Raw genomic sequence first — 27,772 nt, 5'->3', positions numbered from 1 at the left:
ACTTTTTGAACATAAATTCAAAGCAGACCATGGAAGCTATTGGTAAGAAGCTGGGTATAAAAATATACATATGTTGGAGACTCTCGAGATGTCTTCTACCCCCCCCAGGTGGCGGATGGACGGTGATTCAGCGTCGGCAGGACGGCTCGGTGAAATTCGACCGCGGCTGGAAGGAGTACAAGGACGGGTTCGGAGACCTGCGTACGGAGTACTGGCTCGGGAATCGCCACATCCACGACCTGTCCACCCAGGGAGACTACGTGCTGCGCGTTGACATGGAGGACTGGAGCGGCAAACGCAAACACGCTCTGTACCAGAATTTCAGGTGGAGGAGGAGCTGAAGTCTAGAAACGTGTCTTCATTGTGTGTTTACTTATACTGCCTTTAAATGTAGTGTGATGTATAATCCTGTGTGTGTGTGTGTGTGTGTGTGTCAGGATAGAGGATGAGGCGGCCCAGTACAGGCTTCACATCTCTGGCTTTAGCGGTACTGTGGAAGACTCGTTCAGTTGGTATCACGACAAACAGGACTTCAGCACACCCGACACGGGGAACATCTGTGCCGAGATCTCACACGCAGGCTGGTGGTACAACCAGTGTTTCTACGCCAACCTGAACGGCGTCTACCACAAGGCAAAGATCTCCATAAATCTCTCTAGTATAACCATTTATCCCAAGGTTTCTTCCTCACATCATACACTAACGACCAAAAGTTTGTGGACAAACTTTTGAGATAGTTTACATTCATCACAAAGGTGTTCAAAAGCTCTATAGCAGGAGATCCTCCTAGTTCTAATGAGATCTTGTTGAAATGTACCTCACCTTAAACCTACTGAACAGCTTTGGGATAAATGTGAACACGCACCCCAGGCCTCCTCACCTCACCTCCATCAGAACCTGGATTTACTTACATCCATGTGGCTAAACGAATCTCCACAAAATCTAGTGGAACATCTTCCCAGAAGAGTGGAAGTTATTATAATAGTAAATGGGGACTAAATGTAGAATTTCCATAGGGATTTCCATAAACTTGTTTTTTTTTTAATAAAGAAAATAAAATGGGTACATTTGAATTATATTTATTTATTACTACACCGGAGACGTTCCTACACGAAGTACATGTGGTTGTCCCAAAAGTTTTGGTCATGCAGTGTATATGTTTATCAACATGATTTAGATATTCAGATGTTTTGGGTTTATCACCCATGCCCTGTAACATCATGATTGTTAGAGATGTTTGGACAGAAAACTGGTGATGATGTAGAGGACTTTTGGAGACATTTTTTGGGACACACACTTTCACTGGCTCCGACACACAGCTAATGTAAAGTATTTTGACATCTGTCTGTGTGTCGTCTCTGCAGGGTGGACGTTACGCTCCGAAAGGGAAAAATACACTCGGACCCAACGGTATCGTCTGGTTCACCTGGAAGGACACGGATTACTATTCGCTGCGTAAGGTGGCCATGATGATCCGCCCACGCACTTTCCGACCCCACCTGTCCCCATGATACACTCGGACACAACCGGCCAATCAGAGCTGATGAAGCTGAAGAACTGAATGGTGACTTCACGTCCTGTGTGGTGGGACATAAGGCTCATCCTTTACATGTATATAAATATATATAATTATATAATAAACACCGATCAGACACATTGAACATTTTCTCCTCAAAGTTGACGTGTTAGAAGCAGGAAAAATGGGTGAGGGTAAGGATTTGAGCGGAGGGATTGTGACGTCTAGACGTCTGGGTCAGAGCATCGCCATAACTGCAGCTCTTGTGTGATGTTCCTGGTCTGCAGTGGTCTATCATAAGTGCTCCAAGGAAGGAACAGAGGTGAACCGGTGACAGGGTCGTGGTCTCGATGGGTCACGACTGTTTCAGCAGCAAAAGGGGACCGACGCAACATTAGGCAGGTGGTCATAATGTTCTGCCTGATCGGTATTTAAATAACGGGAACACTGCGTATGAAGGAAACCACACTTAAGAGAATACAAATCAAAGTTTATTTAATCAGAACAGAATGACTTTTGTGGCTTTTTGTGTCGTTCACGGTGCCGATAACATTGCAGGACATCGGTATACACACAACAATACGCTATGAGTTGAAGCACATGCATTCGTTAACATGTATATATGTTATATTTATAAAGGGAGGTGCAGGGGGGGAGGAAATCTTGGAACTAGGAGTTGGCGATCCAGTGGAACCAGTATGAGCTGGAAGAATGGAGATGGTGTGAGTGCTGCACTAAAGGGAATCCCTTTACTCTGATGTCAAAGGATCACCAACACCTAGTTCAAACATGTCCTCCTTCTCTGTGCTACTCTGAATGCGTGTATATTATTTATTATACGTTCATGTGAGGCGGAAAAGTGGAAACGACACTGCAGTCTTTGGAGGAGGAATAGAAAAGAAAAGCATATGTGATGTGGGATTACAGCATCCCTGTGCTACAAGGACCAGCCCTCCTTCAGATGCTTGGAAAACAGGTGTGTGTATGTGTGTATGTGTGTGTGTGTGTGTGTGTGTGTGAGAGATTACAGACAGGTTACTACACATCGCTTGTTGCATTTTGGCACTGCGAAGAGAAAGTGCATTGCATATGACGCATGCTGAAGTTGCTCAGCACGTGAAGGCACAGTGAAGAGGAAAAACCCCTCAGAATGAACATATTAGACATCGTAGGAAAAAGAAAGCGTGTAAGACAAGTCGCTATTTCTGGATCGGTTTGGACATTTGTGCCACTGGGATGTTTATTTTCAGAACTGTAGATATGAAATAAAGGATTTGTAGAAAACTGTTTTAATTGAATACAGAATGAAATATAAAAACGAATTTGAATGTTTTGGTCACGTTATTACATTAAGGCTTCATTAAACACTTGTGAAAACTCACATCATGTGTGTCCACTCTTAGCATATCAATCCTCTTTTTTTTTTTTTGCTCAGTCGGTTCCCCAGAGGGATTTTTTTACTCTCAAGCTGCGACTTTGAGAAATAAAACAGTTCAGGATTCAAAGGATCAACTTTCATTCACTTCAACACACGCTTCTTCTGGAAAGCATCCAGCTGTGATTTTTCCGAGACTTAATTTTTTCGTGTGACGGTGGTAGGAGATGCTTATAAAAGCCAAATGTGTAACTAATACGCTGCAATCGTATCCTGATCGCTGATTGGCTGAAACGGCTTTCGTTATTTAAATATGAAAACGAGCATTTTTTTTTTTTGGATCCGTTTTCTTTAGATCGATATATAAACAATAGTGACTTACATAAATTTTATTTATTTATTTCTATCAAAAGTTTAAAACTCGATACACAATTTCAAAGCATATATATATATATATATATATAAAAAAAAAAGACTGATCCTCCGAGTGGCACAAATATCAGTGTGTAATATAACGAACTCCCCGGAGCGAACGGCGTTTGGGGAAACACACAGCAAAGCGACTGTTTTAAAATGGTACTAAAGAATACCTAGTGTTTGTGCCACTTTTTTACTTTCTTCTCACTCCTTTGGGGGACTTGGGGAAGAAAATGAACGAAAAAAAAAAAAGAAAATGACGGATGGATGTTTCACGTCGGAGGAGAGGAAGTTATATTTGAACAAACCTCCTTTGGTCTGAGATCAACAATCTTTTTATGGCACTGAGGTCAAAGACAAAAAGAGATGTTAAAGAGGAACAGAGAGAGAGAGAGAGAGAGAGAGAGAGGTGCACCCTGTATGTGTGTGTGATTCAGTGCAGTCCTCTTCTTTACATGGTAGTAAACTGGCTGTGAGCCTGTCTCAGCTTCTCAGCAATCTGTAAATACAAAACAGTAATTTCAGTTCACTCACACACAGACAGATAAAAAGACAGACACCCACCCATCCAGACAGACACAGAAAGACACCCAGACACTACCTCCCAGATTTACAGAAAGACAGACACTCACCCATCCAGACAGACACAGACAGACACTCAGACACTACCTCCCACATATACAGAAAGACAGACACTCACCCATCCATCCAGACAGACACAGAAAGACAGACAGACACCCAGACACTACCTCCCAGATATACAGACAGTCAGACACTCCCACCAAGATAGACACAAAGTCAGATACACCCACCCATTCACCTAGACAAATAGAAAGAAAGACGAGACACCCAGACAGACAGACTCCCAGACACCTGCCCACCCAGACAGACACAAAGACAGACACACACACACAAAGTGTAAGAAAGTGTAAAAGCTCATTACCGTCTCATAAAATTTGACTTGCTGCTCCAGGTACTGCTGCATCACTCTGTTGTAGTCGTAGATACGATTGTTATGGAAATGGTTCATCTCCGCTGCAGAAACCAAAATCACCCAGACATCAGGTTACAGTCCATTACATTACACACACACAATCATCAGAAAAGGCTGTATGACTGTGACAAAACTCTGACGCCACTATGGGATCCAATTTGTGACTTTTTGTTACTTTTGCCTGCCACGTGAAACAAAATATTGAAACTAATACGCTATTGTCATCAACACCATCTTCACCTAAGACTGAAAAATAGCAAGTTGAACCATCATAACTTGAGGACCATCTGTGTACATTTATTTATTTATATATATATATATATATATATATATATATATATATATATATATATATATATATATATATATATATAGTTGAATGAATAAATAAATGATCTTGTGTGTAAATATTACATAAAAAAAATACCACGCAAAACAACAAACACAAACCAATTAAATTTGTCAAATTTAATTGATATAATAAAGTATATTGCATTAATTTGATTTATTGTATTTTTTATTATTAATTTAAATGAAGCAGGCTTAAATACCATTTTTTTGTAAATACGGTACAATTTTTTTATTAATGCAGTTTATTATCAACAAAATTTGTGATCAACATTTGAACAGTTCACATTTTTAAAACAATTCAAAATAAAATGCCTGCTTGCTTAAACTAAAAATTAAATAGAATAAATCTAATAAATGCAATACACTTTTTAATTATGTTTTTTATGTATTATGTTTAATATATTTTTGGTTAGTAATTAATTAAATTGGCACTAATTAAAATTAAATGAATGGAGAAATGAAATTAAATAGTTTCCATATGTTAGACCGCATATAAACTTCATTAGAAGAGAGCTACATGTGCGTACCCTGTAATGCGTAAGACATGGTGCTTGCTCGCTTGGCCATCGTGACCTTTTCCCAGGGGTGATTTTACTGGTGGCGACCAGTTTGTCTGCTTCTTTTACTTTCTCTATGGCGACCTGCAGGAACGCAAACAGAACGCCTTAAAACGCAACTTTGATCTTAGTAACATTTTTGTCGTTCAATTCATGCTGATTCTATAAATTCTATACCTTGTGAACTCCGATTGTGTCGGGAAAGCATCCAAGAAGTCCTTTGTACTCGTTGTTGGTCTCCATGAGGAAGTGAAGATCTTTTTTTGGCTGAAAATGGAGAACACGCAAGCCTGAGGTTATTATACACACATTCCACACAAGTCACTTTCGCACTTCCCATTTGTTAAAAATCTTGGTTTAAAAATGGCTGTGAGAAACAATAACCAATGATTATTTCTCTATACAGCTACAAGATTCTCAACATCTAAATTCCGTTAAGGTAGCCCTCGAAAAAAGACTTTACAGATGCATATAAGATGTTGATTAATCGGTTATCAGAAAGTACGATCCAACCGAGTTATCAGTTAACCTCAAGTTGTAAACGTAGCCTAATTATTTGTTAGATTCACCCACTGATCATATGCGCATGCATAAGTAAATATTTAAATTTCAATAGCAATGACTATGAAAATAAATGTCATAATGATAGTAATAATAGCTGATATGTCTCTTGAAAAGTGATGCTCATTTGTCTGTATGGTGCAGAACAATATAATAAACTAATCTACAGTTAGAAGGTGTCAAATATCCATCTCTTCTTAAGCCTGTACTGATACCTGCTCAGCGACCATCTGCGCGATCTCCTCGTAGGTCTTCCCAGCTGCTGTGAGAGCATCAGTGAGCGTAGATTCTCCTGCAGGAAACACCAAAACCACACACTAAAACACTTATCCCTGCCATAACCTGTCATTATGGTTTAACCCGAACCCACAGAGTCTTTAAAACAAGGACTGGGAGCAACCGAGCAAACCGGACCTTCATATCCACTGCTGGTGAAGACAGATGACAGGTTCTGGAAGGCTTTCCCAATCCGCTGATACTCCTTCGGCAGAGCTGTTGAAGGAATACAGATATTTCAATGTAAAAAAAAAAATAAAAATAATTATATATATATATATATATATATATATATATATATATATATATATATATATATATATATATATATATATATATATAAATAAAAACACACACACAAAAAATCTAGATGGTTCTGACTCACGTCCTGTGCAGCGCTTCCAGTGCTCATTTCCAACATTCAGAAGGTCTTTCACTCCATCATCCATCGCCTTGGTGAAACGACTGAACTGCTCGCACTTCTGCTCGCTGAAAATCAAAAACTCAAATCAAATCAAATGTTACTTGTCACATACACATTCATACAGAGCTCGACATCTAGTGAAACGCTTTTTACGGCTATCCAACCGTATGTAAACAAGAACAATATTTAAATAAATAAAAGTATAGCTATATACTATAAGTATAAAAATATACTGCATTATAATATATATACACATGAATGGTACATTTACATATCATCATCTTTCAAACCAACTACCTGCATGTCTTCCCTCACCACATCCATAAACCTCCTCTTTGGTCTTCCTCTTTTCCTTCTTCCTGGTGGCTCCATCCTCAGCATTCTCCTACTGATATACCCCATGTCCCTCCTCTGCACATGTCCAAACCATCTCAATCTCACCTCCCTCACCTTGTTTCCAAAACGTCCTACATGCGCTGTTCCTCTAATAAACTCGTTTCTAATCCTGTCCATCCTCATCACTCCCAACGAACATCTCAACATCTTCAGCTCTGCTACCTCCAGCTCCACCTCCTGTCTAAACCATACAACATCTCAGGTCTCACCACAGTCTTATTAACTTTCCCTTTCACTCTCGCAGATACTCTTCTATCACAAATCACTCCTGCTATCACTCTTCTCCACCCACTCCACTTCCCTCCCTCTCATTCACACACATGTACTGTGTCTTTTTCCTACTGTCTTTCATTCCCCTTCTCTCCAGTGTGTACCTTCACCTCTCCAGGCTCTTCTCAACCTGCTCCCTACTCTCACCACAAATCACAATATCATCCGCAAACATCATAGTCCACAGAGACTCCTGTCTGACCTCGTCCTTCAACCTGTCCATCAATACTGCAAACAAGAAAGGGCTCAGAGCTGACCCTTGATGTGTATGTGTGTGTGTGTGTATATATATATATATATATATATATATATATATATATATATATATATATATAGATAGATAGATAGATAGATAGATAGATAGATAGATAGATAGATATAAATATAAAATGTTTTTTGTTGCTCTGTCCTGACTTTTTTGAAACCTGTTGCAGCCATGAAATTTAAAATGACCTTTTGTTGATACGTTTCTTCAGTTTAAACATTTTATATGTTCTGTGTTTTAATGTGACTAAAATACGAGTTTATGAAATTTGCAAATCAGTGCGTTCTGTTTTTATTTACATTTTACCCAGTGTTCCAACTTTTTTTTTGGAACTGGGGTTGTGCATACAGTGCATTTAGAAAGTATTCAGACCCCTACAAAAAATTCTGTTTTCTCTTTGTCATTATGGGGTACTGAGTGAAATATTGAGGGAAAAAATAAAATAAACTTGAAAAAAGTGAATATGGTCTAAATACCAAAATATACACACAGTGTCCTGCAAAAGTATTTACACCCCTGAACAATTATCCCCCGAAATATCCTGCTCGCCGAAGTATTCGACCCCCCTGATTCCCTTAACAAGGACGAAACTACCTTCTAATCGGCATCTACCTGTACATCATTACTATTATTTAAATCACAATATATTTTCCTTATTCCTTATAGTGAGAATGTGAATCTGAGTGAAACTGAAGACCCTAAAGCTCTTCACAGAAGTAATAAACAGTTCCAATAGTTGCTATTTTGCTGAATCTTTCACTTACACCTCAGTGAGATCCAGGTCCGGCAGTCCCTCAGGCTCTATCGTGGAGAAGATCATCACCCCGACCGTCTCATCCTTCTCTGCTTTTCTTTTTCCCGTTTTCCAGTCCTGTGTCACATGATCAATCCGTTCAAACATCCTTACTAAAAAAAAAACTACAATCTGTACTTTCTTTTCCACTCCATACCTTTTCATCTTTGTAGGTGAGGAAGAGCTGGAAGACCTCGCTGGTGGAGATGACAGGATGCCGGCACATCCTGGACATCCAGGCCTGAAGTCTCTCCATACGCATCTTAATGAACTCCTCCTCAAAACGTCCTGAGACACAAACAGAAACTTCCAGCTACACACCACGACATGATGATTTAGATTATTACTGATCATGGACATCTGTGGTCAAAGCTGTGTTAGTGATCCTGTGTGAGCTGTTGCTATAGAAACGACTGCATAAAACAACAAGGCCATATATAAATATATAAATGTGTGATGTGTAAGTTCCACTATTGCTCGAGCTGCTGCTCTACACATCAACACATGAACACAAGTGTGGTATTCTGAACACACACAGACAGACAAAGACACACACAGTCGTACAGACAGACAGACAGACAGAGAGACACACACACAGGTATGCAGGCATGCCTACAGACAAACAGACAGACACACACAGGTGGTGTGCAGGCACACACACACACACACACACACACACACACACACACACACACACACAGGTGGTGTGCAGGCACACACACACACAGGTGGTGTGCAGGCACTTAGTCAGACACACAAAATCAGACACACAGTCAGACACACACACACACACAGTCAGACACACAGTCAGACACACACACAGTCAGACACACACAGTCAGACACACACAGTCAAACACACACACAGTCAGACACACACAGTCAGACACACACACAGACACACACACACAGTCAGACACACACACAGTCAGACACACACACAGTCAGACACACACACACACAGTCAGACACACACACACACAGTCAGACACACACACACACAGTCAGACACACACACACACAGTCAGACACACACACAGTCAGACACAGGTTTGTAGGCACACACAGACACAAATGCACATACAAACAGACACACGCACACAGTCAGATACAGGTATGCAGACACAAAGACACACAGACACAAATGCACGTAGACAGACAGACAGACACACAGGTATGCAGTTTTTTTTTCTATACCTGTGACCTGTTTGTCAGGTAGACAGGGGATGGGGATGGCCGACCCAAACTTCTCCAAAAGTCTCTCATACAGCCAGTCGAAGTGCTTGTATCGATGATTGACTGGTTTGTTAGTTGTCTATTTAAAGGACAGAGAGTAAGAACAGTGTGAAGATGTAGAAGTGTTAAATACTTATTGGATTGTAGCGTGTGAGAGGGTTGGTGCTGCAGGACTCACGTTTGGGGAGACCTGATACTCAATGTAGCTCTTCAGGCCGTACATTTTAGTGCCCTTTTTGGGGTCGGCTACAACACAGTCCAGCTGAGGCTCGATGTACTCCCACACCGGGCCGACCTCCCCGCTCTGCAACACACACACACACACTAAATACCACAATAAAAAAAACTCCTCCAGGAGCCTCACACTTTCATTCTGTGAAGATTCTGACCTTTATCACAACTTGTTTTTGTGAAATGTTGAAGAGCAGACCATCTCGGTCCAGACCGACATTCCTACATCCTCAGATACCTTTATTACTTTCACTATAGTCAATGAATAACTGATGGTGAGTCACTGAACTGCTGATAGTCTGAACTTTCTGATACTGAGAGTCACTGAACTACTAGATAAAAAAAAGGAAGGATTGTGTCATGGAAAGAAAAAACAATGAGGCTACAAGTTACTAGAAAGTTTAATGCCGAAGGGTTCTGGAACCAAAAAGCCGCAGTGTATCGAATTAAAGAACACAGAATATGTTTTATACTTTAAATTGCCTAAAGTAGCCACCTTTTGGTTTGTTAACGGCTTTGCACATCTTATGGTGTTCTCTCAGTCAGCTTCATGATTTTGTCACCTGAATGGAGCTTCCAGAGGTATTGAGTACTTGTTGGCTGCTTTTCCTTCCTTCTCAAATCTCAACCGATTGAAATCAGGTGAGTGTGGAGGCCAGGTCGTCCGACGCAGTACTCCATCACTCTCCAACATGCCACAAGTTTGATCTGTCATCAAAGCTTCGGATGATCGAAAATCTAAAACATGTTCTGGGTTGTTTCGTTGACTACATAATCACATACGAGGTGGTATCTAACAATTGTGAGACTGGCTCTGTTTACAAAAAAGTACTTAATTTATCTATCTGTTCACACCATCACCTTCAAAAAAGCAATACTGTGCACAAGTTCCTGCCTCTTCTGGAACATGTTCTGAATGTCTTCTTTTCGAGCGAACCAACCACCGGATCTCCGCAATGGTGTGAAAACGGTGACCTTTAAGCCGCATCTTCATCTTCAGGAAGAGGGCGAAGTGCCAAGTCTGGTGAGAAGGGTGGGTGTGAAAGTGTGATCAGGTTGTTTCTGTGGTCAGAACAGCACCAGTCGCACAGCTCCCGATGTACACAGGAGGCACACTGCCTTATGAAGGTTGGTGCTCCCTGTGACTGTGTGTGCAGCCCTGTGCTGCCATCTGTTGGTGTGTTACAAAACTAGTCTCGAAACGTTTCGATACCACCTCGTACGCGTTCTTTCCTAGCGTGGATGTCCTCGGTATTAATGATGTCCAAATTATGATGCCGGTTTTCGTTGTCCAATCCATTGGTTCATATACTGTACTTCTCTAAAAGGAGCAAAGTTCAAAAGTCTGTGGTCTCCATTTCCTGGAGGTGAGAAGGCCTGGTGTGTAGTCAGAGTTCTTATTCATCCCATAGGTGTACAATAGGGTTGGAGCTCTGTAGCAGGAGATCTTCCAACCCATGGCAAGCAAGAATTTCACCGAATGACGTACTGTGCACGGGTAATAATGTATTATAATTCACGCAGTTGAACGTATTTGTGATTGAGCTGTTACTATGGGAACGTATATGGCAGAGCGACATTTCACATTATTCGGAAAGGATTATAAAGATCTTTAGCTTACATAGACAGACAGCTTGGGTCCTTTGGAGCCCTGTTTATGCAGGAGGTACAGCTCAGGACCCGATTTGGAGAATCCCGGGAATCTGCACACGGTGCGGAAAAAACGATCGATTATACAGAACTTTTACAGTATAATCCACTTCATTTCAGCTGAAGTTCTGCAAACGGGTTCTAGGGTAAATATGAGACTTCTTACTTGTTGAGGGTGATTTTCATGGAGGACCCGTGAGCTCCTCCTCGGTTGATGGCGCCGTCACCGGCCGTTTCGCTTTCTCCGTACCCGCCCGAGGACTTCCTGTCGTCCCATTCGTCGTCCCACTCGTCATCGTCGCCACCTTCGACCACATTACCGTGTTACGCACCATTTTTCAATACGTAAAATTTGAATATATTGATAACGCAAACCTGCACACACGTTCATTCAGAAGTAAACGTCTATTAGTATTGTTATGGGAGGAGGGGGGGGGGTTCGACTGATTATCTGTGAATATGATAACCATCGTTTATATGCTTGGCCCCCTACTGATAAATCTATAAACATAGTCATGTGACCTACAGCAGAGAGCGTCTGACACATTAATTTACTGTACAGATTTTTTCTTTAACTTCACATTAAATATGGTTTCCAGTGAACTGCTCTTAAAGAAAACCAATCAGTAGCTCAATGCTAAAAGATAATTGTTCATATTTTCTCTAGAACGTTCCTGACGTGTTTTATTTCTCTTACACTGAATATCACAAGTGCTAATATTTGAAGGGAAATAATTCAATATCGCCCAGCAGGGGGCGTGGTAGAGCGCCTGTTTTGGAATGAAAGGGCGGAGTGGTATGGTAAGGATTAAACACCTCTATGTAGTTTCTGTTGATGAGTGTTTTATGTTTCAGTGACCAACAAAGGAGATAAAACGAGGAGAGAAAAAGCCGAGAGAGAGAGAGAGAGAGAGAGAGAGAGAGAGAGAGAGAGAGAGAAATAGTAGCGTGTTTGTTTTTTAAAACACTAAAATGTGAAAGTAAGCGTGAAAACATTTACAGCATTTCGCAGAGGCCCTTATCATTCTCTTTCTTTCTTAAATTTTTATTGAACTTTCCCCTTCATTCTTTATTACATTCTCATTCGACTTTCTTTTCTTTCTCTTCCATATGACTTTCCTTTCGTTCTCTCTCTCTCTCAACATTCTTATTCGACTTTCTTTTCCATATGACTTTCCTTTCGTCTCTCTCTCTCTCTCTCTCTCTCTCTCTCCCTCTCCAACATTCTCATTCGACTTTCTTTCTTTCTTTCTTTTCCATATGACTTTCCTTTCTTTCTTTCTTTCTCTTTTTTATTTGACTTTCTTTTCTGATGTTCTATTCTTTCTTTTTTTTTTTTCCATTCTCATACAGGAAAAAAAACTATTGTCTTGACAATGGCGGAAAGATGAACCCTGAAGCACTGAAACTGGAGACTCCTTCCAGAAACGTGAAATAAACCCCTCCTTATACATAGTTTTACTATGCGTTGAGTTGAAGAAACCCATTTTCCTCCCTCAATCCATTTCTTACTAGCCTCAGATTACAGGTCCAAAGCATAAGGCGTTACTACAGCAACGAGTAGGTTCATATAATCCTGTAAATGTGTCCCACAGTATCAGTCGACCCCTCTTACACTAGGATATAAAACTCTGGGATATTTGGTATACACCCTTTTTTTTTTTTTTTTAAAACAGTCATCCAATTGGTACATACAACGACTGAGCACTTGAGGGTTAAGGGCCTTGCTCAGGGGCCCAGCAATGGCAGTTTGTAGTGCTGGGATTTGAACTCACAACCTTCTGATCAGAAGTAAGAGCTACCAGACCCCTTTAAATATTTTTACATCTACACCACTTGACAGATGCTCTTATCCAGGGCTCTAAAGGTCTTGCTCAAGGGGCCCATAAGTGACTGGGATTTGAACTCCCGACCTTCAGATCAGAAATCAGTGAGCAACCACTGCCCTGTAGACACGTTATTACGTCTTGAATGAATTCAACATGATTAAAATGTGCCGTTATCCGACAGCATGACCCATGCTTGTGAGTTTGGAGCTCAGTTCATCCCATGCAGCTTGTTAGAGAAGTTCTCAACACCTCATGGTGTACCTGTGTAATCGATTAGGTACGGATACGGATAAATATCTTCAGGAGAAAAGAAAGGAGAAAAAGGTGTTTAATTGAAAGAAAATCCATACAAACAATGTAGACCAAAAAACACACTTCTGAACCACTGAAAAGGAAATGATGTTATTTCATTAAAGAGAACGAAGATCCTAATAACAGATGCAAGTGGAATTTTTTTAGGGGGCCAAGCACCCCGGTTCCTTCGCTCTTTCTTTCTTTCTTTCTTATTTGACCTTTTCTTTCTTTCTTTCTTTCTTTCTTTCTTTCTTTCTTTTTTTACATTCTAATTTGACTAATTCTTCCTTTCATTCTTATTTGACTTTCTTTTTACATTCTAATTTGACTAATTCTTCCTTTCATTCTTATTTGACTTTCTTTTTTACATTCTTAATTGACCCTTTCTTTCCTTGTTTTCTTTCACTTTTTTAATTCTCATTTGATTTTAATTCTTTCTTACATTTGACTCTTCTTTCTTTCTTTCTTTCTTTCTTTGATGTTCTTTCCTTTTTTAAATCTCGTTTGATTTTAATTCTTTATTACGTTTGACTTCTTTCTTTCTTTTTGATGTTCTTTCCTTTTTAATTATCATTTGATTTTAATTATTTACATTCTCAACAAACTTTTTCTTTCCTTCTTGCATTCTCATTTCTTTCTTTCTTTCTTTCTTTCTTTCTTTCTTTCTTTCTTTCTTTCTTTCTTTCTTTCTTCTCTCCCCTCCCTCCCTCTCCTGACTATCTTTCAGCTTTGACAAGCCATAAATTCTGCTGCCCAAACAATCACAGGAAAACGGAGTAATGATGTGAAGCAAACTGCTGTAACAGTAAGTAATAGTTTCACTCATGACAATGTTCAGATCTGTTTTGATTGTAGACAGTGGTGAAATTCTCCAACTGAATGAAGAACGTTTTAAAAGGACAAATGGGCAGCAGAGTGTCCGGTTTGTTAGCTCTTTACAGGCAAACTGGATTCATTCCTAATTCTTGTGAGATTTACTCTGAACATGGACAGGATTACAACTCGATTTCCGGAAATGTTGGAAAGTTTTTTTTAATTTTAATAAAATGAAAAGTAAAAGACTTTCAAATCACAAGAGCCAATTTTTCTTTACAATAGAACAGAAATGTTTAAAATGAGAAATTGTACACATTTCAAATGTGATGTCTGCTACAGGTCTCAGAAAAGTTGGCACTGAGGCGACATAGGGGCTGAAAAATACAGAACTTTTGAAAACATTCAGCTGGAAGAACATCCAACAACTTACTGACATCAGGTCTGTGACATGAACTTACTGACATCAGGTCTGTGACATGAACTTACTGACATCAGGTCTGTGACATGATTAGCTATAAATGGGAGGTCTTAAAGAGGAAAAGGTGGGCAAAGGCTCTCTAATCTGTAAACAAGTGTGTAAAAAGACACTGCTTTAATTGCTTTATGGAAACTTGCACACAGCAAATCATAAAAGACCCCACTAAGGGTAACAATCACATGACGATGGAGGTTGAGTTTTCTAACAGGTGGCAATAAAGCTTTAAAATTTCCTGTGTAACTCTGCAATACTAATTGTTTTTTCTTTTTTCTCTCTTCCTTTTTCTGAACTACACTCAATCATTTGATTTTCTCGTTTGTTTAACAAAAGAATGCAAACCTTTAAAGAATTTTAATAACTAAAAATATTCCAAAATATTTTTAAAAAACATCCGATTTCTGTGTGTGTGTGTGTGTGTGTGTGTGTGTGTGTGTGTGTGTGAGACCAATATGGGGAAACCTCATGAAACATCTGCTTTTGACAAACAATGATTTTAATCTGCTTACTCCTCATCACCAGCACCTCAGCCATGATTCATTCATTCTTTCTTTCTTTCTTACTTTCTTTCGACACTCTTATTTCTCATTTGGCTTTTTCTTTTTATTACATGCTCATCTAACTTTTTCATTCTTATTATTTTTCATTTTACTTCTTTCTTTCTTTCTTTCTTTCTTTCTTTCTTTCTTTCTTTCTTTCTTTCTTTCTTCTTTCTTTCTTTTCTCTCTCTTTCTTTCGACACTCATTTCTCATTTGACTTTTCTTTCTTTCTCTTACATGCTCATCCTACTTTCTTTCATTCTTATTCTTTTCATTCGACTTATCTCTTTCTTTCTTTCTTGTCTGACTTTTTTCCCCTCACATTCTCGTTTGACTTTTCCTTTCTTTTTGACGTTCTTTCCTTTCTTTTCAACATGCTTATCCGACTTTTTCCTTACATTCCCATTGGACTTTCTTTCACACTTTCTCTCGCTTACATTCTCATTTCACTTTTGGCTTTTTTTTATTTCTTCTTAGATGTGGGAAAATCAGATGTCTCAATACTCTTGTCCCTGTAGTGTACAGATGTCTACAGATGTGTACAGATGGTGAAAGGATTTCTCAGATGCTGCATTGCTCCTGTACTGAAACATCACCCGTTCCTACTGTACGATGTGGAAGTGTGTAAATCAAGTCATTCTAACTGTCATTACAACGTGTCGTTAGAATGTGTGTGTGTGTGTTACCTGGGCCTGGGTAGGCGTGCGGGTGGCCGTGTCCTCCAGACCCCCAGGCGTTACCGCTGCTCTGCCCAGTCTCTGTGCCCTCAGGTTGCGCCGCCCAGTTATTGGAGAAGCCCCCAGAGGCGTTACTGTCAAACACGGCCCACGGGTCACTGCCATTACTCGTCTGTCAGAGAGAGTGCACATGGTCATAGCGATGAGTTTATAAACAGAAAACACACACACACACACACACACACACAAAAGGTTCCTGTTAAAAAACAGTTCATTAAACTACAAACGTGATTCCAGTACTATAGAAATTTACAATTTGTTCACAATAGAAAGAGAGAGAGAGAGAGAGAGAGAGAGAGAGAGAGAGAGAGAGAGAGAGAGAGAGAGAGAGAGAGAGAGAGAGAGAGAGAGAGAGAGAGAGAAACAAAAAACAAGCAGAGACAAACAGACAGAAGACAGAAAGAGAAACAGACAACCAAAACAGAGATACTACAGACACATAGACAGACAAAAATATGTATACATGAAGACATTTATAGAGACAGATAGATGAATAAATGGACAAAGAGGATGGATAGATAGACAGACTGTCTGTCTGTCTAAGGGGTAGACAAATAGACAGATGAATAAACAGACAGAGGGGTAAGACAGATAGAGAGAGACAGAGTTATAGATAAACAGACAGACAGATGACCAGACAGAAAGAAGGTTAGATAGACAGACAGGGAAAAGACAGACAAAAGGGTAGACAGATAGGCATATTAATAGACAGCCTGATAGACAGACAGATATTGTGCAGTATAATTAGCTGATATTATATATCCATGTTTATCAACCTCACTGTAGCTCATCATCATCATCATCGGATCAGATTTAATCAACTGATGAAGCAAAAAAATAAAATCAGCAAACTGTGGAGTTAAAAACAAAACAAAAAAAAAAAAAAAAAAAGAACAAACTTTCTTTCAGCTTCTCCCATTAGGGGTCTGTCCATTGCCTGTCCTTGCTGCACATGTGTGTGTGTGTGTGTGTGTGTTCGTGTGTGTGTGTGTTCAGTTTCAGGTGTCTCCCATGCACTAAAACAGCATTAAGTTGCTCTATAAGGAGCTGAGCTGCATTACGGAGCTGGTATTCATGACGTCTTGTTTTTCAGTACAAACCTGAAGCTTCCTGTAACCCTTTTACCCATTCACATGGACATCACACACACACACACACACACACACACACACACACACACACACACACACACACACACACACACACACAGGCTATTCTGAGATGAACCTCCATTAAAAAGAAGAAATAAAAGGATGGTGCCGGTGAGATATATATTTACACACACAGACACACACACACACACACACACTCCAATATATATATATAATGTTGTATGTGACAAATGAAATGTGAATTTGAGGAAGAGGACACTGATAATGAAGCTAAAAAGAGAGGAGAAAGGCTGACAGGTCTCTGAGCTACTGTAGGAAGAAACACACACTATTTTGTGAAACAAAGGACTGGTTTCCATATGATAAGAGCTCACCGGAAACTAGATCTCATCAATCAACTGACCAAAAAAGAAAACCACCCCTCACATGCCATGCACCAGGACTGGGGGTATTCATCATGCTGGGAATGTATACGGTGTGGGTGTGTTTTGCTTGTTTCCAGCACCAGTTAACCTCAAATATCATGTTTCATGAGATCACTTCTATCATCCAACTGTACACGATCTCCGAGACCTGCCTCAAACCTGCCCCAGGGGGTAAAACTGCCTCGGGAGATCAACAGGACACACAAGTTTCACTGGCGATACATTGCAGATGGGCAAATCGGTTTCATTTCATCAGACAGAGAGATCGGTGTGAACAGTGCTGATCGGGTTTGATTGAGTGTGTGTGTGTGTGTGTGTGTGTGTGAGAGAGAGAGAGATGTGTTATTCAGGAGCAGAGGGAGGAGTTTAGGGTGCAGCATTGACACTAAAATGAGCCTCCATGCACGGCGTCATGCTGCACGGCACTCCGGTTACCTCGTTTGGGGAGGACGGGGTCGGGAACACGGGGGTGGTGGGGGTCATTGGGGTCATGGGGGTGAGCGGGGTTTCCGGCTGAGCTACATCCACCTTGAAGAAGAGATGTTGACATTTGACATGGACATCCTCATCATTATCATCATCATCATCCTGTAAGGAAAGGGTTAGCCTCCTAGACACGTACAAATGATGTTTCCCCCCCCCATGAAAACAGAGATCGGACGACAGACAAAACGTTTACAAAGTGTCGTTTTGATCCGTTCGGTCAGTTTTCCTCTTTAAACATTAAAGTCAGCTTTAACGTGTCTGTGCGTCAGAGCTGGGACGTGCCCAAGGTATAAGGTGATAATTCACTGCCATGTGTGAGACCTGACACCATTCTAATGCGCTCGGCTTCACCTCGGCTGTTCTTCAGCACCGACTCGTGCAGGAAATTCACCGAGCTTTATTCCTTACATAACTCTATCTAATCTATTAATAATGTTCTACAAAACATTGTGCATGTCTGAACAAAGACAGGGAATCAGGGATAGACAGACAGATGGACAGACAGGCAGGATAGACAATTAGACAGAGAGGAGTAGGCAGACTGACAAAGGGGTAGACAGACAGACAGACAAGTAGGTAGGCAGACAGGTAGACAGAGTGACAGAGGGGTAGACAGATGTATAGACAGACTTACAGAGGGGTAGGCAGACAGACAGAAATAAATAAGACAGATAGATGGATGGACAGACAGAGCGGTAGGCAGATGGATAGACAGAATGACAGAGCGGTAGACATATATATTGACAGACAGACAGACAGACAGACAGACAGACATGGGATGGATGGGCAGAGAGCCGGGTAGGTGGATGGATAGACAGACTGACAGAGGGTTAGACAGATGGATAGATGGATCGACAGATACACAGATGGATGCACAGACAGTCAAGGGTAGGCAGATAGATAGATAGACTGATAGAGGGGTAGACAGATAGAGGCATATGACCAGATGGATAGACAAAGGAGTACACGATAGATAGATAGATAGATAGATAGATAGATAGATAGATAGATAGATAGATAGATAGATAGATAGATAGATAGATAGATAGATAGATAGATAGATAGATAGATAGATAGATAGGCAGGCAGGCAGGCAGGCAGGCAGGCAGGCAGAGGTGTAGACAGACTGATAAACAAATGAATAAATAGATAAACAGACGGGTAGACAATAACAGTGGTAGACAGACTGACTGGCACATGAACAGACAAAGGAGCAGGTAAACACACGTTAAACCCTTTACATCTGTATCCTTTATATGTATTTGTGACGTCAGACTCCCAGCTCGACCTCTTCCGCTTCTAAATCTGCAGCAAACTGAGAAATGCCTGACGATGCAGCTGTTTTCACTTCTGTACCAGATGGAGAACTTCTCAGAAGATCAAATAAACAACTTCTGCTATACCAAGAACCGCACTGAACGATCGCCTCGCTGGAATTTAACTGGATATTTCATGGCTTTTCATATACTTAATAATAATAATAATAATAATAATAATAATAAATAAACAGCCAGATTATGAGGTTTGTCTCCTGTAGTAGTTTCTCAAGACTTCTGTGTGAAAAGGGATTAATAATAGCACTGAAGAAAATGGCAAGTAAATGTAATGTACAAATTATAAAAATATATTTTTTTATACAACTTTGGTTTGATAAAAAGTATAAAATGTAATAATGAAATTTGGTCATTTAAAAAGGATAAAAGTTTACAGTAATTTAATACACTGTATAAAATCTGTATAAAAATTAATTTAATTTAATGTATTAAAAAGGTGCTTTATATTTGTACTTGCATGCACATGCACTGGAGCACAGAGGGTTAAGGGCCATGCTCAAGGGCCCCAAAAGTAACAGCTTGGCCATACGAGCCTTGAACCCACGATCTTTGGATCAGTAACCCAGAGCCTTAAAATTTCAATATTAATTCAATGGAGGAGGTAGTAGTTTAAATAATTAGACTTTGGATCTGAAGGTCATGAGTTAAAATCCCAGCCACACCAAGCTACCACTCCTGGGCCCCTGAGCATGGCCCCTCAGTTGTACTTTTGAGATAAATGTAAACAGCTCTGGATACAAGCGTCTGCCAAATACATCAAAGTATGAAGCTTAGACGTCTTGGAGTCAGTGGAACGTCTCCGTCTGATGTCTGAGTGTCTCTGTACTGTTTGTTCTGCTAACGCTCTAATTCATTCAACAATGTTCCCGCTTTTTTTCCTCACTACGGAATCCCTTGTTTCCCCTCCGGCTGACTCACATCCGAGTCAGAACTGCAGAGGACCATCGTCCATCTCACCGTTTATCCTGATTAACCCGGAAACATCTGAAAACTGCATTCAGAAAACACTCTCCGTCTACACCGTTTCCCAATAATCACGTGTCCACGCCTTGAAACGCCAGACGTCTCTATATTGCATAGGCGGAGAAGCAAACAAACAAACAAAAAATCTTGAGCAAATCAGTGGAATTGTGGTCGATGCCCCCCCCTCTTAAAATCAACAACCACAATAGTGTGTACACACACATACACTATGTTGCCAAAAGTATTGGGACACCTGACCTTTCCTATTATATGTGTTTCTTTTCCAAACTGTTACCACAATCTGGAGGCACTCAATTGTACAGGATGTCTTTAGATGGCGCTATAATAAAATGTTGTGTTTACTTGTACTTGGAATTCAAACCTGTTCCAGCATGGTGATGCCCCTGTGCACAAAGTGAGCTCCATAAGGAGATCTGGTTTACATGCTTTGGAGAGGAAGATCTTGCTGCTATAGAGCTCTGTTCTCATCCCTACTGAACACCTTTGAGATGAATGTAAACGCTGACTGCACCCCAGATCTCCTCACCTACATCAGTACCTGCTGTTCATAACACCCTTGTGGCTGATGAACACAAATATCCATAAGCACACACACACACACACACACACACACACACACACACACACACACACACACACACACACACACACTCTATATGGACAAATGTATTGGGACACATACAGCCTGGAGTCTGAGTAGGACACAAGCTTGGGGAGCATCGGTTATAGCGGAGTGGGTCTAGATTAATGAAGGGAAGAAAAAAAAAATCTGAACGATTGTAATTGTAGTATCAGGCTATCAGTGAAGTCTAAACATCACTATTATCACATCCTTCCTTCTTTCTCTGCTCCCGGTTTCACCACTACTGACGTAATCACAGGCATTTCCAGCCCTGACATACCTACAGACCAGATAGAAAAAAGCTCTTCAGTCCCTCTGACTGCTTCTCTTATCTCAGAGTGGATCAATAAAGTGCTCACTTGTTCTGTAGGACACAGGTGGTCTTGTCCTTTTAAAGTGCAGTGTGCACTTCAATACCACTGAATCAACGCAGGCTTTTAAACGTGACGTCCCAGAAGCGGCTTTGCTGAGCGAATACACTTCCAGATCACTGTTTAATACTATAAATACTACAATATAAATAATAAAACAGCATGGAGTCTGTGTTTATTTTGGTTTTCTCTCATTATGTGTGGGATGGACAAAATACGGTGTCAATCAAATAAGCCACGCCCCTTGGATCAATCTAAAATTGAAGGCTGCTTTCGCTCTAGGATTGACCTGTGAAGTTGAGTGGAGCGTAGATAAAAAATATACCACACACTTTTTTAGTCATCAGATTAGCATGATTCAAAATAGTCGACTTTTCATCCGTCCAATCAGCTCGTCCCCTTTTCATTCAAACAAGCATGCAGGACCACCATGAACACCACAGTGCTAGTAAAAAAAATTGTCTTGAAACCGAACATTATTAGAAGATTTAAATACGATCTAATCATACACAGTACGGCCAAAAGTAATTGGACATCTGATCTCTCCATCCGTATGTCGCTCTTTACCAAAATTGAGCCACACATTTAGGAAACCTGAACCTATCCGAACATGGCAATGCCGATGTGCACAAAGCAATCTCCATTATAGAAGATATGCTTTACATGGGTTGGAGTGGAAGATCTTCTGCTGTAGAGCTTTTGGGATGAATCTGAGCGCTGACTGCACCCCAGGCCTCTTCACTCTACTGCCTGTGACTTAATGAATCTCAACAAAAATCTGTAACATCTTTCCCAAAAAAGTGGCTGTTTCAAGAAAAAGCGCATACCGATCCTATGGTTGGGTGTCCACAAACTTTTCGCCATTTATATAAACAGTAAAGCCAGTACGGTTTCTAGAATTAAAACATTAAGCTCGACTTAAAACACTAACAAAATAAGAGAGAGAGTTTCAGATCATGTTCGTTTTTGAGACATTAGTGCTGACCTTTAAAGAGGTGAGTGGAAAAGAAGGAAGGAAGTGGTATATGTGTGTGTGTGTGTGTGTGTGTGTGTGTGTGTGTTAACACTGCTCACCTGGCTTTGCGTGTTACTTGCTGTGGCTTGACTGTCAAAGAAGGACAGGTCGAGTGGTGGCACACTTCCTCCTCCTGCTGGTGTAAAAGCCTGAGGCTTACTGGCCTGTGGAGAAACAAACATTAGCGATTACTTCCAACTCGTCTTACACTATCACTTATGCTTTAGCAGCTACTTATATTAAATGAAAACATACACAACAATGCCTTGTGTATATATAAGGAACTAAAGTTAGCGCAGTGTCACTGTGGCTGCTGACTAAGTACCGAAAAATACCATTTGTTTTGCGCATGCAAGAAAACGCTAACGAGGTGGCTAGCGGCTAACGCTAGCAATATGGATTCTTCACAGTTTTATGTCCAGCTTCAAGAATTTCTCTCGAAAGGAGAAAATCCTAAAAAGTCTTGTAGTTCTCTCGCTCTCCAACGCTCCTACTAACAGGTGTGTCATCAGCGGTAGAGTTAGACAGATATTCTTTGTTTCAACGTGCTTTTTCTGATGCGGAAAGGTGAGTTGTGCTTTAGCTGCCGGTTATTTTGGCACTTTAACTCTGCGTCTTAGTTTATTATGTCAACATGTGACAGGCCGTTCCTCACAGAACGCGCAAGTCATAACAGGCAGATCTTACGGTCATAACGTGACAGTTTTTATGGTCGCAGTCGGTCAAAATTTTACTCTCAAATTCATATTTTTGGTCGCAAATGCCCTCTTCAGTCTGGTTCCTCTCAAGGTTTCTTCCTTATCTTCCTAATTCTTCCATCGGCTCGCTCATCAGGGACAAACATACACATAAATAACATTCTTATTCATTCTTTATCACCGCATTATCTGTGTAAAGCTGCTTTGAGACAACGCGGATAGATAAAAGCGCTATACAAATCAAAATGAATTGGATGATCACACACTCCAGTGCAACATCTTCCAAGAAGAGTGGAGGTTATTATAACAGTGAAGAGGAATGGCAATGTGGAATTTCAGGTTTCCAAAGACACGTGTCCATATAGTGTATGTGCAGTCAAAATAACGTTAGTAGTGTTGGCCACGCCCACTCAAAATGATCCGAATCTCTGATATAGTAACCGCTTTATAACTACAAAGTGAAATTTACTAGAGTGAACACACAATGTTGAGTGACACACAATGAAATAACATTCCTAGGTAGAATTTAAACACTTTTGGAATGTGGTAAAGCGATCAGATAAGTGGAAATAAGTGGATAAGTGGAAATTTCTTGTCTTTTTTTTCCAGCCTTTTATCTCTCGAATTAATACAGTAATCCCTGGCTTTTCGTGGTTCGAATCTCGCTTTAATCACACACGTCACAAATTTTCTTTTCACATTTTTTATTTTATTTAAAACATCATCATAATAGGCTGTAATTTAACATATTAGAAGGAAACCGATAGTCAATGTGAAATCAGACATTGAGCACCCCTATTTCACCAAAATGGTATGATCCTGGTTTTAGAACACCTCAGTGTAGATTTGACTGAGACTGGAAGTATATCAGGCTCCTTCTATCAAAGCATCAAATCTTTAACATCTTCGGGCTCAACACCATGCCTCTACCACAAACATTAAAAAAACCTCCTTCAGTTTTTCTTTGTTGAATAAAAACAAAGTTTGTTCATTATTACTTAATCTGGATTATCCATCCTTACCATTACTCCCACCTTCTGACCAATCAGAATTAAGAATGTAAGGTGTTTGAGGAAGAAAAAAGAACAGAATTATGAAAGAAAGCATTGAGGAATCATGAAGTAACTTTCGAGAAGCCTTTCAGTCATCCAGATGTTTGGTTGCTCATCAGTGTTCATGTGTGTGTGATTGCCAAACTTCCATAAATAATACACACGCACACACACACAGTTCACTTCAATCTTGTTTTTGATCTAATTAATAGTAGCACGGCGCTTTGTTATATGCTCTGAAAAAACATAAAATCCATAATGTTAGATATAAATTTTTTTTTTAAAAAAAACTAACAAACAAACAAAAATAAAAACACTTCAGAGTAAAGGATCTGATTTTATATTTGAAAGTAAAAGTTATAACCATATTCGTAAAATAAAACGCTCTTAATTTGCTCCGATGGCTTTCCTGTTGTACCAGTTTCGAACCAGGAAGTGGAATTTCACAGAAAAGGACACAATGAAACGTCCCGGTGCACTTAGAAATATATATAAACACACGCGGACTGCGGCTCAGCCAATCAGATTATTAGACTGAAACAAATTCACGTATGATAAAAAATGGATCCTTTTAGAGAGGAGCAGGTATGATATGATGGTTTGCTTTTAAGTCAGGTTCCTCTCAAGGTTTCTCTCTCGTGTTTTCTAGCGAGTTTTTTTTCTTCCTCAAAACGTCACCACTGGATCACTACTGATTTCTGTAAAATTCCCATATCTTTTATCCAGTCAGGTGATGGCGTGACCATATTCAATGATCAAATATAATTATAATTCAACGATTATTGAATTGATTTGCATTTGATAAATTAAAAAAACTATTTTGAAATATGGATATTTTAAATTGATATTTATTAGATATAGGTATAGGTAGATATAGGGGAACATTTTTTCCATAGTAGACTTATAGGGAATTGTTTTTATGGAGATTTATTTTGAAATAATGAGTAAGTAAAATGTTAATACAGTAAAGTATACATAAAATAGCATTTTTGTGGTGGCGTCCGTTTATCATATTGGAAGCTTCTTGAAAGTGAAAATTCCAGAAACCACTGTATTAATGTGGTACCTTAACCACATTAAGGTACGTCATTTCTCTGATATGGCGATAGTTAGCTCTCTGACAGAGATCCTAGCATTAGAGGAGCGCATCCAAAGTCTAGAGAGAAATAGTGACAGCCAGAGCAGTCCAGGTTCTTCAGGAAAAATTCTGGATGCCCTAGGTGTAGTTAGCATTCCCCCGACTACGGCTCGGTGGGATACTCGCAAAGCCAAAGGTAACGCTAAGGCTCACGCACGGGAGCACCATTCCTCTCCGATTTACGTGTCCAAAAGGTTTGCTCTTCTCAGTGAAGAACCTGCTAAGTAAACCTGAAAGAGCTCTGGTTAAAGGAGAATCTATTCTGAGGCATGTGAAATTAGCTAGACCTTTAGGGGCACCAGCAGCACATGTCAGGTGTTTACCATGAACCAGAGCACCGAGATAGCAGGTCAGCTTAAGTTTCTAGGTAAGCTTAGGTTCTCCAAGATATTTTTATTTACAGAGAAGCGAATAAAAAACGCCTTCAACAGTCAGAGGTTACTACGAATAACATTATAGAGGTGTGTAAATTAGCAACGGCAATGACCGATGCTGTAATATGCTCTGGCCCCATCCCAGTGTGGCATGGTGATGTAGCTGTGGTTATAGTCACTTAACTGCTGGATGTCCGAATGGTGCTCCAAAAACAATGCGGGCTTCATAGATAATTGAGAAGGAGCTGCTTTAATTTTTTGTAGTATAGGTCATAGTCTCAGAACAGCACTAGTTAACCAGTGACTGTCCAGAGCCAAGGCCAGGGAGCAGACAAACAGGCTAAACCGACCGTCCGCTAGATGCACCAAATTGAGACAGTGTCTGTCTCCCGAGCGAAACCAAAATGTAGAAATTCTCAGAAAATCTGTTTAAGTAATGTGATTAACAATACAATGCTAACATCTGGATTTGATATAAAAAAAAAAAAAGTCATAATTGCACAGTCTGGAGCTATTTCAGATAATTACCTTATCTCCTTTCTAATCTGCCTCAGTCATTGCGTAAGTACCTCACCATGTTACTGTGTTAGGCGTACATTCACGGCATCTACTACAATCCTCTGGAGTTTTCGACATTAATTTGATCTCCATCTGACCCCACAGAGCTCAACTGGGCCACTGAATGTCTAGCATCAATGTTCCATTACACTCTAGATGATGTAGTGCCACTTAAAAACTAAATAAGCAGGGAGAAAAAATTTGCAGTCTAGTATAATGATCATACGTGCACCTTAAAACAGACCACAGACAATTCTGAATCCAGACAATTAATATAAGTTCAAACTATTTTATAAAAAAACCCTGTAGATAGAACTATAATTATAACAGACAATCAATTAAAAAGTTTTACTCCTATTCAAGATAATGACAATTTAATTTATTTCCTCATCAAAATCAACTTGTATTCTCGATCCCTTGACAAGTTTCTTCAAACAGATAATTCCAGAAGTAATTTATTCTAAAAATAATAAACTCTTCCATCAGCACTAGTTATGTACCTAAATCTTTATCTCCAGAATTCTAGAAAAGGTTGTGGCACAGCAGTTCTGCTCACATCTACTTAGGAATTATACATTTTCGAATGTATCAGTCAGGATTTAGGCCTCATCATAGCACAGAAATGGCGCTTGTTAAAGTGGTAAATGATCTGTTATTGGCCTCTGATCAGGGTATTGTCTCGTTACTTGTTTTGCTCGAGCTTTTGACACCATTGATCATATTATACTCCTGGCTAGACTAGAGAATGTTGTTGGAATAAAAGGGAACAGCTCTCTCCTGGCTCAGGTCTGATCTGACTGATCAAGATCAGTTTGTTGATGTAAATGGTAAGTTCTCCACACTCTATAACGTAAAGTTTGGTGTTCTGCAAGAATCCGTCTTAGGCCCACTGCTTTTCTCTTTATATATGATGCCTCTGGGTGAAATTATACATAAACATGGCAAACACGTCCATGATGTCATTACAGAATGCAGAAAAACGAGTTCATGCTATAGTTACAATTAGATTACACTACTCTAACACTTTACTGTCTGGGTGTTCGAGTAAGCGCATAAATAAGCTTCAGTTAGTCTAGAATGCAGCAGGAACAATTCTAACTAGATCTAGAAAACATGACCACATTAACCCTGTTATAATCAGTCTACACTGCTCCCAATAAATTCCGCATTGATTATAAAATACTACTTCCGAGATATAATCTGAGTGGACTTCTGTACCATTATGATTCCCCCTGCCTACTTAGATCAAAAGGTACAGGCTATTTGTTGGTACCTTAAATAATGAAGACTACAGCAAGGGGCAGATCTTTCTCTTATAAAAGCCCCACAGTAATGGAACAGCCTTCCAATTAGTATTGGGTCTTAAACACAGTCTCAGTGTTCAAGTCAAGGCTGAAAACATTTATTTAGTTAAGCATTTAGTCAGTAGGTTTTTCTTAGTTTAAATAGCAGATCTGGAGGGATCATTTATATAGAGTGTTTGGTGAACTGGGATATTTGTATGCTGTCGTCCCTTCACTCTCACACGTTCACTCTGGTTTGTTGTAGTGTGGTGGGCCGTCTCTTATCGCAGGCATCCCCCATGTCTGTTACCTTCTGGC

The 27,772-nt window shown here is 39.9% G+C and overlaps 2 protein-coding genes across 7 annotated transcripts in view; one reads left to right on the top strand and one right to left on the bottom strand.

The window, feature by feature from the left end:
- Positions 1-1,661, top strand: part of si:ch211-203k16.3 (angiopoietin-related protein 7) — a 29,611-nt gene extending 27,950 nt beyond the window's left edge. For all 6 annotated transcript variants that reach the window (XM_046835623.1, XM_046835626.1, XM_046835624.1 and 3 more), the window contains 3 exons: positions 109-325; positions 438-633; positions 1,365-1,661. In XM_046835623.1, coding sequence (XP_046691579.1) covers positions 109-325; positions 438-633; positions 1,365-1,511 — 560 coding nt within the window. In that variant the 3' untranslated portion in view covers positions 1,512-1,661. The remainder of the gene's footprint in view (positions 1-108; positions 326-437; positions 634-1,364) is intronic.
- Positions 1,662-1,985: 324 nt separating this feature from the next.
- The window catches only part of snx9b (sorting nexin 9b), a 37,614-nt gene continuing 11,827 nt past the window's right edge, over positions 1,986-27,772 (bottom strand). Inside the window, 17 exon segments of the mRNA XM_046836292.1 lie at positions 1,986-3,807; positions 4,252-4,343; positions 5,181-5,234; positions 5,237-5,294; positions 5,388-5,477; positions 5,987-6,063; positions 6,186-6,263; positions 6,433-6,536; positions 8,167-8,273; positions 8,353-8,483; positions 9,392-9,509; positions 9,609-9,734; positions 11,283-11,364; positions 11,478-11,616; positions 15,952-16,114; positions 17,975-18,067; positions 22,411-22,515. Coding sequence (XP_046692248.1) covers positions 3,760-3,807; positions 4,252-4,343; positions 5,181-5,234; positions 5,237-5,294; positions 5,388-5,477; positions 5,987-6,063; positions 6,186-6,263; positions 6,433-6,536; positions 8,167-8,273; positions 8,353-8,483; positions 9,392-9,509; positions 9,609-9,734; positions 11,283-11,364; positions 11,478-11,616; positions 15,952-16,114; positions 17,975-18,067; positions 22,411-22,515 — 1,665 coding nt within the window. The 3' untranslated portion in view covers positions 1,986-3,759.

This window comes from Silurus meridionalis, chromosome 23, assembly GCF_014805685.1.
Source record: "Silurus meridionalis isolate SWU-2019-XX chromosome 23, ASM1480568v1, whole genome shotgun sequence".
Taxonomy (NCBI): Eukaryota; Metazoa; Chordata; class Actinopteri; order Siluriformes; family Siluridae; genus Silurus; species Silurus meridionalis.
This window is presented reverse-complemented; position numbering and strand designations above follow the sequence as displayed.